Source organism: Mesoplodon densirostris, chromosome 2 (genome assembly GCF_025265405.1).
Source record: "Mesoplodon densirostris isolate mMesDen1 chromosome 2, mMesDen1 primary haplotype, whole genome shotgun sequence".
NCBI classification, from domain to species: Eukaryota; Metazoa; Chordata; class Mammalia; order Artiodactyla; family Ziphiidae; genus Mesoplodon; species Mesoplodon densirostris.
This window is the reverse complement of record NC_082662.1, coordinates 113,937,721-113,952,151: the sequence shown is the minus strand read 5'-3', so window position 1 is coordinate 113,952,151 and position 14,431 is coordinate 113,937,721. Positions and strand designations below refer to the sequence as shown.

General features: G+C 48.1%; 1 protein-coding gene across 1 annotated transcript; it reads right to left on the bottom strand.

The window, feature by feature from the left end:
* Positions 1-7,280: 7,280 nt before the first annotated feature.
* On the bottom strand, positions 7,281-9,527 carry S100A9 (S100 calcium binding protein A9). Its single transcript, XM_060087820.1, has 2 exons — positions 9,378-9,527; positions 7,281-7,517 (listed from the first exon to the last, which is right to left on the bottom strand). Exons 1-2 carry the CDS (start codon positions 9,525-9,527, stop codon positions 7,281-7,283), a joined length of 387 nt encoding a protein of 128 aa, XP_059943803.1.
* Between the last annotated feature and the right edge of the window lie 4,904 nt (positions 9,528-14,431).

Here is a 14,431-nt window from a genome sequence, read left to right as displayed (position 1 = left end):
GTGGCTTTCAACTTGGGGACTGTAGGACTTACCTTCCTGTCCTGCCGACAGGCTGCTTTGGGGATGATGAGTCTGACAGAGCCCTCTGGGCAAGAGAGTTAGTATGTGATAAGGGACACCAAGCCACTCTCTCAGGTGCTCTGTGTGCACCCATGTCCTTCAGGAGGACGTTGCAGGCCAGTAGGCTGTTGCACATTGCGAGTCAAGCCAACTTGCATAATGGGGCTTTGGAAGTCAGGAGAAGGATGTGGATTCAATGCGATGGCTACAGGGACCCCCTGGTGCAAGAATGGCTAGGACTCTTCATTTAACTTGGTCAATATAAGTCTTCAAAGTTAAAAGGAAGCAAAGCAGGCTGTGAAGGGCAAGGGCCTGACTTCCTATGCTTCTCTGATTTCTCTCATTACCTAACCCAGCCCCAGGCAAGCAGAACCCTCGCCCTTTCAGCATTTGTCTGAGGAATGTTTCCTTAATCCTCCCTCCCCCGCAGGTGCACTCGCCCAAGAAGACAGAAGAAAAGCACCTCCTCTGGGCTCCCAGGGCGTCTGGTGCATATCACCGTTGCTTTTCTTTTGACCACAACGTAATATTGAAAATAGCTATTTAGGTGTCTGTTGCCCCCATTAGGTTGAAGGCTCCTTGAGGGCAGGGGACATAGCAGAGTGTTTGACACAAAGACTGGGCTCAATAAATCCCTGCAACAGCCTCCAACCTGGTCCCCAACCCCTCATCCACACAACAGCCGGCGTGATGTCCAAACATAATTCATGTGTCACTACCTGACGAAGACCCTCCAGACTTTCTCCCGTGCTTTTTGTCACCCAGGTCTCATTTCCATTGTCACCTCCCCAGGGAAGCCCTGTCTGGTTCCCCAGCCCAGCTAGTAGTTGTTCTAGCACATCTTCCTCTTGCAGTGGAGCTCATACCCACCTGGAATGATCTATTCTTTCTTCCTCCGTTTGTTTCTTGCCTGAGTCTCCCTAAGCATAAGCTCCAGCCGAACAGGGACCTGCTGTGTTTTATGGGCTTGTGACAGTGTCCTGCCTACAGGGGTCCTTTAATGAATGAATAACTGACGAATGTTGGTTTAGTAGAATTGAGTTACTGTTTGCTAACTGAAGGGGCCAACAGCTAAAAAGTGAGATGCTTGTGATGGAGGGTGGGGGGAACTGGCAGCAAATATGCCCCATCACAGAAGGCTTTGGAGACCTTGCTGTGGAGAGGACACGCTCCCGCTTCTCTTTTCCAGGCTCAATACTCTCAAGCCCTTCAACTGTTTCCCTTTGTGATTTTTCTCCTTCCATTGTTAATGGACATCTTGAAAGCTGAGCATCTTTTGTTTTGCAGGCATCATCCCTGGTGAGATGTGACCCTGAGTTACATCTCAAAGGCATTCCCTCCCTGGCAGCACCCAAGCACCTTGGGACTGCACCTCAGCCCTGAGACCAGGAGGGCAGAAAGCAGCAAGTGTGGGAGAGACTCAGGGAGAGAATGTAGGAAGGGAAGATAGAGAAAGAGAGGGACAAACCAAGAGGGAGAGGGAGAAGAGAGGAGGGGGATGGACGGAAGTGAGCTGGGTTGCCCCGTGCCCCAAGCCGGAATCCTGCCAACTTGATGCACCCGTCCGGGGATCACCCTCCTCTTTACCCCTCGCCTCAGGTCTTGGCAACAGTCCCCCCTCACTGTACAATCTCACCATACATGTGACAATTTTGGGTACATGGGCAAAAGTGGGAGAGTTCGCAGAGAAAAGGGAAACCCTGGGACGCTCACAGGAGGCCAGCCCTCCCCTGGTGTCCACCTTCCCTGTCTTGTGTGTGCAGTGGGGACCTCTGAGGACAAGGGTTGGGGGTCCAGTTTGGCTAGGAGGATGACCTGAGTCTTGGGGTAGAGGAATTGTTTCAGGCCTGAGTCCCAAGAGGCAACAGGACTTGAGCAACAAATTGTTTCAGTTCTGTTGTCACTTTGGTAATTGGAGTGTCAAAATCTACGACCCAGGGCTTTCTAAACCATGTTTTCAGCAATTGCTGGAAGGGGGCAGGGTGTTGAGGTTGGATTCTGGAGTTTACTTCACAGAAGGGCTTGTGTCAGGCTTGTGTAACATTGCCTCAGCTGGCTGGGGAAACCTGAGGCATTTCTTTCCGGCAAGGTCTTAGGAAACAGTACACAATTCTCTTCTTCCTCTAGGAGTTGTGGGGCACGCCTGCCTTGCTGACTTGGGGCCTGGGTAGTTTGAGAGCCTGGCTGAAGGCATCATCTTCTCTGAGAAGCACCACCTCGGGCTCTCCTAGCCTCACCTGGACTATCGCAGCAGCCTCCTAACCTGTCTCATTTCCATCCCAAATTATCCCACACACCACAGACAGACTTTTGTAAAATACAAGTATGATTATATCATTTTCCTCCCCAAACCTCCACTGCTTCTGTCCTCCGTTCTCCAGCTGAAATTGTAGCTCCGTGGCCTAGTGTCTGTCCCTCTCTCCTCTGCATCTCCCACCTCCCCCTCTTCCACCCCCAGGGGTCCTCATTGTTGCTCAAACCCCACATCTGACCACGTCCAGGCCTTTGCACATGTGCTCTCCTCCTTCTGAAGCATCTGCACTATTTTCCCGGGATGCCTGTGGCCACCAGACTTAACTCACCCCCCAGGGAGGCTGCCCAGCTGAAGGACAGCCCTCCTATCTCTAAGCCCTACAGAACTTTATCCCTTTCTGGCCTTTCATTTTTTATATCGGAATCATTTGAGGAGCTCTCTTGTCTGCCCTGCAGTCCTGGGAGTTCCTTAATGACAGAATGAAGCCATATTTATCATGGGGACCCCTCAGAGCATTATACAGAGCCCAACATACAGCAAGTCTGCAGTTAATGTCTGCTGAGTGAATGAGAAGACAAATGAGTGGATGCTATAAGAATTCATCTCTGTGCCCATCTCTGGAAGCATTTCTTACCACCCAGGCCCCAGAACATGTTCTGAGCATTGTTAAGCCTCTGGGCAGCGTCCAGCAGCTGCCACTATACTTCCTCACCATGCCTGGAAAGATACACAGAGGTTCAGGTTCCACTGCCAAGGAGGGCAACTCCCTCTTATAGGAACTGAGGGACAGGTATCTGACAACAGGCTTTCTCTATTCTTTAATCACCATTATGCTGGAGAAACCCCAAAGCTTTTGTTCCTTGAAAGGACTCATTAATCCTAGAGGTAGTCAGCAATTTTCACTTGGGGTGGGAATCTTAACCTTCACCCTGACACTCTATTCTTTACCTGAGGGAAGAACCCAGCTCTTCTCTACTCAATAGAACCAGTCTTTTTGGGGGTGAAGGGGACTAATGGGATGGAAGGGCTAAGTCATCTCAATCAGCTCTTTTAAGAAAATCCTACAGGGCTTTGTGAAGGTGGGTTGCTGTAGACCTTCCGATGGGGCCTAGAACAACCTCCTCCTCTCAGACCAAGCTAGCAGAGAGATAGGCAAAAAGGGGAACTCTTGGGATCAATGAAGCTCTGTCCCCTGCCATTCTGATGCCCAGCGGCTCCACCATCTCCTGGCCTCCAGATCGCCAGACCAAGGGCGCACTCTTCATGCCCAAAGCAGTCCCCACCTTACCCTCTCCTCATGCAAGCTCCAGCTTCACCCTCCAGCTCCACAGGGTCCTAGGACCACCCTACTTTCCCTTGCCCATTTGAAATGCTCACTGAGAGCTTTTTCCATGTTGGTACCTGGGGACATGGGACAAATCAGCCATTGTCCCTGCCTCCAGGGCCACTGCCAGACTAGCAGATAAGGGGTTACAGTTCCCTATTGCAAGTGCAAGGGTAGATGTACTGGAGACTTCTACAGGCCTGGAGGAGGAAGCCCCCATGGGCTTGAGGAAGGTGGGTGGTCAGAGGAATCTTCATGGAGGTGGTGACATAGGTTCTAGGCCTTCATGGGCCCTAAGGGACTCACTAGAGATCTTAGGGTGGGGAGAGCATTCCTGGTACAACTGTGTAGAGGCTGGAGAAAGCCTGGATGTGATTTTGAAGAAGTGGATGGGTAGCTGCCTGTGTGGAGGTGGTTAGATTTATTCTGCATCCCCAGCGGTGTGGGAGGAAACCAGGGTTAATGCTTGGCAGGCGTGAGGAGACAGATTTTGGCTCCGTGTAATGAAGGACTTTCTAAGTGTCAGCACCAAAGGAGGATGCTCCCTTACCTGGAGGAGTTCAGGCAGAGCTGGGCCAACCGCATGGCAGGGATGCTGGGGAGAATCACTCAAGCATGAGGGTGAGGCAGGTTGGGTTAAACAAATAATGTTCAAACTTTTTTCAAGACAAATCCCTTTATTCAAATGGAAGATTCTAGTGTGCAGCAGATGAAGGCAGAACTGGTAAGACTGAATAAAGCTGATCAGAGTCTCATTCCCTTGCTGCCCTTACCTTCTAATTTGAGATGCCATGATGATATCCAGAACCTTCTGGATTTTTTAAAATACATTTTTATTGGAGTATAATTGCTTCACAATACCATGTTAGTTTCTGTTGCACAAAAAAGTGGATCAGCCATATGCATACACATGTCCCCATATCCCCTCCCTCTTGATCCTCCCTCCCACCCTCCCTATCCCACTCCTCTAGGTCATCGCAAAGCACTGAGCTGATCTCCCTGTACTATGCGGCTGATCCCATAACTTTTACATTCAGTAGTGTATATATGTCGATGCTAATCTCACTTCGCCCTATGTTTGCCTTCCCTCTCCATGTCCTCAAGTCCATTCTCTATGTCTACCTCTTTATTCCTGCCCTACAACTAGGTTCATCAGTAACATTTTTATTTTTAGATTCCATATAAATATGTTAGCATACAGTATTTGTTTTTCTCTTTCTGACTTACTGCACTATGTATGACAGACTCTAGGTCCATCCACCTCACTACAAATAACTCAATTTCGTTTCTTTTTATGGCTGAGTAATATTCCATTGTATATATGTGCCACATCTTCTTTATCCATTCATCTGTAGATGGACGTTTAGGTTGGTACCATGTCCTGGCTATTGTAAATAGTGCTGCAGTGAACATTGTGGTACATGTCTCTTTTTGAATTATGGTTTTCTCAAGGTAGATGCCCAGTAGTGGCATTGCTGGGTCATATGATAGTTCTATTTTTAGTTTTTTAAGGAACCTCCATACTGTTTTCCATAGTTAGAGCCTTCTGGTTTTGTTTTTGTTTTTGTTTTCCAGTGATTGAGGCATTTTATTGAAGCTTTGGCGACTGGTTGTGGGGACATTTTGCTGGTATTAATCCCACCTCCTCTCCCTCCTTTCTCTACACCTCCCCTCAAGAAGGGAGCCTGGAGCATGTGGGGAATTTTAGAACATCTATACAGTCAGTATTTTTTAAGAACCTACCGTGTATCAGCCACCTCTCTAGGTGCTCGGAATAAAGCAGAGAATAAGACAGATGCCATGGACTTGACTTCGTGGATTTCACAGTCTTGTGAGGAAGCAGAGTCATAGACATATTTATGGCACATTGTGATAAGCACTGGTGGGCAGAGGGGTTGGGGGGAGCCTACCCTACCTGAGGTATCTAGTCTTGGCCAGGCCACTGGTAGAACGCAGGCCTCCCAACTGCCAGGCCAGCTCTCTTTCTCCTGCACCAAGCTGCACAGCAGGGACGTAAGGGTGGGTTAGCAGGGCTGTCAGGAGATGAGTCTCCCCACCTATGGGATCCCCCAGGGGCTGGGGGCTTCTGAACCCTTCTCCCCAAGCTCACAGCCTGGAGTGGTTCCTGGAAGCACCCTCATACCCTCAAGTGGGAGCCCGGAAATCCCTGTCGCCACAGCAAAGGTTCTTAGAGAAGGGCCTACACGGTCCACAGCAGGCAGTCCAGGGGCAGGCTACAGCCAAGAGGCATGGGGGGAGCTGGAGTCTGACCGCCGCTCCTGGCTTCATGCTCAGCACTGAGGAAGGAGCTGTGAGATCTAGGCTACAGGGAAGATGGATTCAAGGCTCTCTGCAATATCTTCACCAATCACCACTGTATGACTTTGAACTGGTCCCTTCTCGACTCTATGCCTCGCTTTCTTCACTTGTAACCTGGGGGATGGATGCTGTTTGTCTTTTCCCAGCACCCCCAATCCTAATCCTATCAGAGTTTTCTCTCTGCTGAAAGCACAGGGCAGAGCAGACGAACCTGATTTGGGCTCTGGAGTTTGGAAGGCCCACCCCAGGCCGGTAATGACCCAGTAGGGGGATATTATGGCATTGCTCTAAGGCCAGGAGTCCCTTGGATGTCTCTGAAGTGAGTGGTCTGGAGGCTGCTGAGGTGAGGACCAGCGGCAGCAGCTGCAGGGAAGCTGGGAGCCAGGCCAGCCGTGAGTTTGCAGAGGAGCCAGGGTTTCTGCTGGCCTGAGGTCTCATCCACCCACTGGGACCTGGAGGAGCCCTGGCCATCTCAGGGAGGTCAGCTTGCCCTCGAGGCTTAGGATCAGAATCCTCAGGCCTGAGAGGCTCTCTGGACCCAGTGTCCAACCTCCACACCTCAGTGGTTAGGCTCTGTAGCTACAGAGCCAGGGGTGGATCTTGTTTCTTCCAACAGGCAGGCAGGTACCCTTCTCACACTCATGTCCACCTGGGGCCAGACCCCTGCTTCCCATCTGTGTGCTCACCTACCCCCGTATCCATGGAGGATCCTAGGTCTGTTGAGAGCCACCCAATGCCCCCGTGGATTCAGAACTCCATTTGTGGATAACACACCCCATCTGTCCTTGACGTCATTGTTCCTCCACAGACACGTTCTGTCTAGAGGACTAAGGTTCTGGTAGGAGAGAGATGAACTTGTGGAGAGCACTGGGTGAAGAGGGGGTGGGGGCAGGATTGGGGGGTGGCTGGAAGGTTGAGGGGAATGGAAACTCACCTTTTGCTTTTTATGGTGACAAGGACCACTTTGACTGTCTGGACAGAGAGGTCCTGAGCTGGGGCAGGGTGACAAGGACCTAAGCAGGGGGGCCTAGAGTCAGAGGTGAGGAGATGGTCAGGGAGGTGAACCCAAAGGACCCAGAAGAGACCCACATTTTTGCTGCTTCTTGTTTTGTTCTTACTGAATGCAGACACTGAGGCCCAGTTAAGTCACATGGCTGTCAAACCCCCAGACCTCCAGGGAGGTCAGGTTGGGAAGGGGGTGGGGAAAGAAGCACACAGAACACTGGCTCGGAGGAAGACTTTATATTTCACCCATATCTCCCTGCCCTGCAGCTAAGGCAGCCCCGTGGCCCTAGGTGGGCAGGGGCCGGTGGCCTGACATGATTAGTGGCTGTGGCCGTGATTGCCATGGCTGTGGCCGTAGCCTGAACCACTCTCCCCGAAGCCTGGCCCGTGCCTGTGGCCTTCTCCTGGGGGCGCCGTCTTGTGCATCTCCTCGTGGGAGGCTTCCGTCAGCTTGCCCACCAGCACAGAGAACTCCTTGAAGTTAATCTCCTTGTCTACATCTGTGTCCAGGTCCTCCATGATCTCGTTTATGGCTTTGTCATCCTTCTTCTCCTTCTGCCGGTGGGAGACACAGGGCAATCAGGGCTGGGTGTGGTCAGGGCTAAGGATGGGGAGCACAGCAAGTGATCCGATGGCAAAGGCCGAGTGACACCAAGCTCCTGGGCCTCAGTTTGAGCATCTGCTGGACACTTTCTGATTCCTGGCCACCACAATTCTCTCCAGTTTACAGGAGAGGAACTGAGGTCGAGTGACTTGCCCGAGGCCACACAGTTCATAAGTACAGAGATGTCTCCTCATTTGGTCTTTATAACAATGATAAGGAGACTTGGAATCTTCCTTGAGGAAGACTTGAGGAAACAGTCGTACAAACGGTAATTAGCTTGTGCAGATTGACAAGGCTTGGGAGCAGAAGGGTGGACACGCACATTCCGATCTGGCTCAGAGCCCGGTCTTGTCCCATTCCCTCTACTCCTATCCATGTCACGCCCTCCTCTTCCTGCCTCCCCCTTCCGTCCCCAGGTTACTACTTAGTGACACTCATTTCAGCCTGCATGGCGGGGAAGCACCCGAGGGAAACGAGATGGGGACAGAGAGCAGTGTGGTGTGATAAGTGTGCAAGGGGGGCATGAGGGGAGGTGAAGGATCCAGGCCTCACTGGATTCCAGCCCCGCCTCCCACTGGCTGGGGCACCCCCGCTGAGTCTCCTCCTGGGAACCTGCAGGTGCCCAGCTCATCTCCCACACCCTTCCCACTCTGCAACGCTTCAGTGTGATCTGCTTTTTTGCACCTTTGCCATCACCCTGGCAGAGCCCTCGCTCCTGAGCAGCCCGTAGGAGGGGGCCCAGCTTCCCATCCTAGCCTATCTGCTCTGGATGTGGGGCGTGGTGGATGGGGTGGGATAGGGGTCTCACAAAGGAAAACATTGCCCACACAACCTCTTGGCTGTATCCTCTCTTGTCTACCCTGACCAAGCGTCCTGCTTGCTGAGGTCTGCACCTTCAGGGAGCTGTCAGCAACCCCAGTACCTCTGACCGCTGTGATTCTCCACCTTTCCAAGGTGGGGAGGGGCTCCAGGTAGGGCTGGCCACCTATCCCGGAACATCGTGCTCCAGGAATGGAACTGAGACTGGGACCTAGATGTCCCACCCTTCTTAGTCCGGTCCTCTGTGTCCCCAAAGTCACCAAATTTGTAAAGAAAACAAAAAGATCCTGTGGAACGAATCCTCCTTTTCTTAGAGCTGCCTAATCATTTTCAGATCAGGGAAATAAACTAACATGTTACTGAGTGCTTTGTACACACTGGTGCTGGGCTGGGTCCTTTCCCACATGCTGTTCATTTGCTTCTTACCAGAGAGCCTTTGGATTAGAAAAGCCCTCTGGGGTCTTCCACTCCAAGTCCATCTGAGCCTTACAATCTCATTGGCTTCCTGCCAAGGGTAGTCCTCACTTGCTTCCCCCCACCAAAATACAGGTCTCAGCTCAAAGGTCACCTCCTTAGAGGGGCCCTTTATGTCCATTTAACTAGTCACCTCTCCCCGCACCCAGCCCACATCCCCCACAGTGCTCTCTCTGTTTTTCTTTCAGGTACTTATTGGCTGTGGATCTATCTGTGTTCTTGATTGGTCAACACGTTTGTTGCGTGTCTCTCCCGTCAGGACAGTGGGTCCCTGTGGGCCACTACACGCCCTGCCCAGAATGGGACCTGGCACACTGCACATGCTCAGTCTGTTGGTGCCACCTAACATGGACCACCTCTAGTGACAGGGTCCAAATCCTGTTCCAAACACGGAGCCCACTGCCTCTGGAGGCTAGGTTGAAGGAGCAAGACCTTTTTCCTTGACCATTGCAGATTGCACCCCTATTCTCCATCCTTAGCCCAGAGAGACTCCTGGACTCTCAGGAGTCCAGCCCTACCTTGAGAAAGTTTGGCAGCTCTTTTTTCACCAGCTGTTTGAATTCTTTCTTATTCAGGGTGTCCGGGGGCTGCAGCCGTATAGAGTACTGGTGGAAGATATTGATGATGGTTTCTATGCTGCTTTCCAGCTGCGACAGTTGGTCAGCCATCTTCCTGCACTCTGCTTGAGCAAAGGAGAAGCAAGAGTTCTGGTGCTTAGAAGAAAAGACCATCAAGCTTCCTTGACACCTCCTACTGGCCGCATGCAGGAATGAAGGGGGAAACAGAATAAAAAGAAAGCAGGGGCTGCAACAGAACTGGGAGATGACCCTGTTCCACACATGGTAGGAATGGTTTATAGACTATCCAGGGAGTGCCAAAAAGGAGAGCCTTTGAGGACAGGAGGCTGCAGCAGAACATGACCTAAGAAAACGGGAAGGAGGCTTTAAAGTGAGCAGTCAATTGAGGAGGGCTTCCAGGTGGAGGTTTGAAATGAAGGTGGGTGAGGGGAGTAAAGAGTCAGCAGGCAGGCTCCGGCCCCAGGGAAACTGGCAGCTCACTTACCCAAGCCCAGGAGTCACACAGAGGGGTTTGACAGAAAGATGCGGGCCCAGTATTTATAGGCCTCTGGCTGAGACACTCAGCCTTCTTGCGGGAAGATTGCTTCACAGGTAAGCAGAGTGGTAACCCTGAGCTAGGCTGTGTCACTGCCAGGAAGGGGGCTGGGTCGGGACAAGAAATGTTCACAAAGTCCTTTTTGCCTTTTTGTGAAATTCCAAGCCCTGGCCTGAAGCTGGTTTGGGAGGAAGCTGGTTGGTTAGTCCACTTCCCCTCCACCCCACAGCCCTGCCCTCCCTGAGCAAGCCAGCAAGCTGCCTCTCCTCTGGTACCCCTCTCTCCCCCTGTCCCCGCTGAGCTTGTGCCTTCCCACCTGCGATAGCCAGTGTCTGGTGGTGGGCTGAGGACCCCTGAGGTGGCCAACCCACTCTGTCTCCCCTTGTTGGGCAGCCCAACAAGGATAGCCCTGCCTGGCCCTGTGATGAGTGCTCTTAGGAGGGCGAGGGGCCTGCCTTCCATTGTTTGGGCTGATGGAGGAAGCACAGACAGCACATCCGTTGGTCCCAGCAGGTGCCCGGGGCTCCTCTCCTGTGTGTGTCCACAGCGCCCTCTGCTGCCTCTACCAGGGCACATTTCACTCTGGACCAAGGATCATAAGACACAAGCTTGCAGGGACTAGGGACCTGGAGTAAAGTGGTGAAGCGGTGTGGGCTGGAGAAAACCAACAGCACCATCAGTAGTGTGACTCGTGACACCCGACATGGGGCCTCAGGTTTGGGGACACTAGGGAGTGGTGAGGACTGTGGCAAATGAGAGCATTCCTAACTTGAAGGGGCAGCTGGTACTCAGCATCAGGGGAAGGCGGCCACATGGGAAAGTGGATCAGGTGTTAATGGACCTCCTGAAGGTCCAGGGAATCTGAAATTTTATGTGAAAACTCCTGTTTACAAGATTCGTCAACTAATTTTTTTCTTTTTTACATCTTTATTGGAGTATAATTGCTTTACAGTGGTGTGTTAGTTTCTGCTTTATAACAAAGTGAATCAGTTCTACATATACATATGTTCCCATATCTCTTCCCTCTTGCGTCTCCCTCCCTCCCGCCCTCGCTATCCCACCACTCTAGGTGGTCAAAAACCACCGAGCTGACCTCCCTCTGCTATGCGGCTGCTTCCCACTAGCTATCAATTTTACTTTATTTGGTAGTGTATATATGTCCATGCCACTCTCTCACTTTGTCCCAGCTTACCCTTCCTGCTCTCCATATCCTCAAGTCCATTCTCTAGTAGGTCTGTGTCTTTATTCCCGTCTTACCCCTAGGTTCTTCATGACATTTGTTTCCCTGTAGATTCCATATATATGCATTAGCATACAGTATTTGTCTTTCTTTTTCTGACTTACTTCACTCTGTATGACAGACTCTAGGACCATCCACCTCACTACAAATAACTCAATTTCATTTCTTTTTATGGCTGAGTAATATTCCATTGTATATATGTGTGACATTTTCTTTATGCATTCATCCGATGCTGGACATGTAGGTTGCTTCCATTTGCTGGCTATTGTAAATAGAGCTGCAGTGAATATTTTGGTACATGACTCTTTTTGAATTATGGTTTTCTCAGGGTATATGCCCAGTAGTGGGATTGCTGGGTCATATGGTAGTTCTATTTGTAGTTTTTAAAGGAACCTCCATACTGTTCTCCATAGTGGTTGTACCAATTCACATTCCCACCAGCAGTGCAAGAGTGTTCCCTTTTCTCTACACCCTCTCCAGGATTTATTGTTTCTAGATTTTTTGATGATGGCCATTCTGACTGGTGTGAGATGATATCTCATTGTAGTTTTGATTTGAATTTCTCTAATGATTAAAATGATGTTGAGCATTCTTTCATGTGTTTGTTGGCAGTCTGTATATCTTCTTTGGAGAAATGTCCATTTAAGTCTTCTGCCCATTTTTGGATTGGGTTGTTTGTTTTTTTGTTATTGAGCTGCATGAGCTGCTTGTAAATTTTGGAGATTAATCCTTTGTCAGTTGCTTCATTTGCAAATATTTTCTCCCATTCTGAGGGTTGTCTTTTTGTCTTGTTTATGGTTTCCTTTGTTGTGCAAAAGCTTTGAAGTTTCATTAGGTCCCATTTGTTTATTTTTGTTTTTATTTCCATTTCTCCAGGAGATGGGTTGAAAAGAATCTTGCTGTGATTTATGTCATAGAGTGTTCTGCCTATGTTTTCCTCTAAGAGTTTGATAGTTTCTGGCCTTACATTTAGGTCTTTTTTTTTTTATTAGTTTCTGCTTTATAACAAAGTGAGTCAGTCATACATATACATCTGTTCCCACATCCCTTCCCTCATGCATCTCCCTCCCTCCCACCCTCCCCACCCCACCCCTCCAGGCGGTCACAAAGCACTGAGCTGATCTCCCTGTGCTCTGCGGCTGCTTCCCACTATCTATCTACCTTACGTTTGGTACTGTATATATGTCTGTATATATACCACACTGTCTTGATTACTGTAGCTTGATAGTATAGTCTGAAGTCAGGGAGCCTGATTCCTCCAGCTCTGTTTTTCATTCTCAAGATTGCTTGGGCTATTCTGAGTATTTTTGTTCCATACAAATTGTGAAATTTTTTGTTCTAGTTCTGTGAAAAATGTCAGTGGTTGTTTGATAGGGATTGCATTGAATCTGTAGATTGCTTTGGGTAGTAGAGTCATTTTCACAATGTTCATTCTTCCAATCCAAGAACGTGGCATATCTCTCCATCTATTTGTATCAACTTTAATTTCTTTCATCAGTGTCTTATAATTTTCTGCATACAGGTCTTTTGTCTCCTTAGGTAGGTTTATTCCTAGATATTTTATTCTTTTTGTTGCAATGGTAAATGGGAGTGTTTTCTTAATTTCACTTTCAGATTTTTTCATCATTAGTATATAGGAATGCCAGAGATTTCTGTGCATTTACTTTGTATCCTGCTACTTTACCAAATTCATTGATTAGCTCTAGTAGTTTTCTGATAGCATCTTTAGGATTCTCTATGTATGGTATCATGTCATCTGCAAACAGTGACAGCTTTACTTCTTCTTTTCGAATTTGGATTCCTTTTATTTCCTTTTCTTCTCTAATTGGTATGACTAAAACTTCCAAAACTATGTTGAATAAGAGTGATGAGAGTGGGCAACATTGTCTTGTTCCTGATCTTAGTGGAAATGGTTTCAGTTTTTCACCTTTGAGGTTGATGTTGGCTGTGAGCTTGTCATATATGGCCTTTATTATGTTGAGATAAGTTCCCTCTATGCCTACTTTCTGGAGGGTTTTTTTCATCATAAATGGGTGTTGAATTTTGTCAAAAGTTTTCTCTGTATCTATTGAGATGACCATATGGTTTTTCTCCTTCAACTTGTTAATATGGTGTATCACATTGATTGACTTGTGTATATTGAAGAATCCTTGCATTCCTGGAATAAACCCCACTTGATCATGGTGTATGATCCTCTTAATATGCTGTTTGATTCTGTTTGCTAGTATTTTGTTGAGGGTTTTTGCATCTATGTTCATCAGTGATATTGGCCTGTAATTTTCTTTCTTTGTGACATCCTTGTCTGGTTTTGGTATCAGGGTGATGTTGGCCTCGTAGAATGAATTTTGGAGTGTTGCTCCTTCTGCTATGTTTTGGAAGAGTTTGAGAAGGATACATGTTAGCTCTTCTCTAAATGTTTGATAGAATTCACCTGTGAATCCATCTGGTCCTGGGCTTTTGTTTGTTGGAAGATTTTTAATCACAGTTTCAATTTCAGTGCTTGTGATTGGTCTATTCATATTTTCTATTTCTTCCTGATTCAGTCTTAGTAGGTTGTGCATTTCTAAGAAGTTGTCCATTTCTTCCAGGTTGTCCATTTTATTGGCATAGAGTTGCTTGTAGTAATCTTTCATGATCTTTTGTATTTCTGCAGTGTCAATTGTTACTTCTCCTTTTTCATTTCTAATTCTATTGATTTGAGTCTTCTCCCTTTTTTTCTTGATGAATCTGGCTAATGGTTTATCAATTTTGTTTATCTTCTCAAAGAACCAGCTTTTAGTTTTATTGATCTTTGCTATTTTTTCCTTCATTTCTTTTTCATTTATTTCTGATCTGATCTTTATGATTTCTTTCCTTCTGTTAACTTCGGGTTTTTTTTTTTTTGTTCTTCTTTCTTTAATTGCTTTAGGTGCAAGGTTAGGTTGTTTATTTGAAATGTTTCCTGTTTCTTAAGGTAGGATTGTATTGCTACAACTTCCCTCTTAGAACTGCTTTTGCTGCATCCCATAGGTTTTGGATCGTCATGTCTCCATTGTCATTTGTTTCTAGGTATTTTTAAATTTCCTCTGCTTTCTTCAGTGATCACTTCGTTACTAAGTAATGTATTGTTTAGTCTCCATGTGTTTATATTTTTTACAGATCTTTTCCTGTAATTGATATCTTGTCTCATAGCGTTGTGGTCAGAAAAGATACTTGATACAATTTCAATTTTCTTAAATT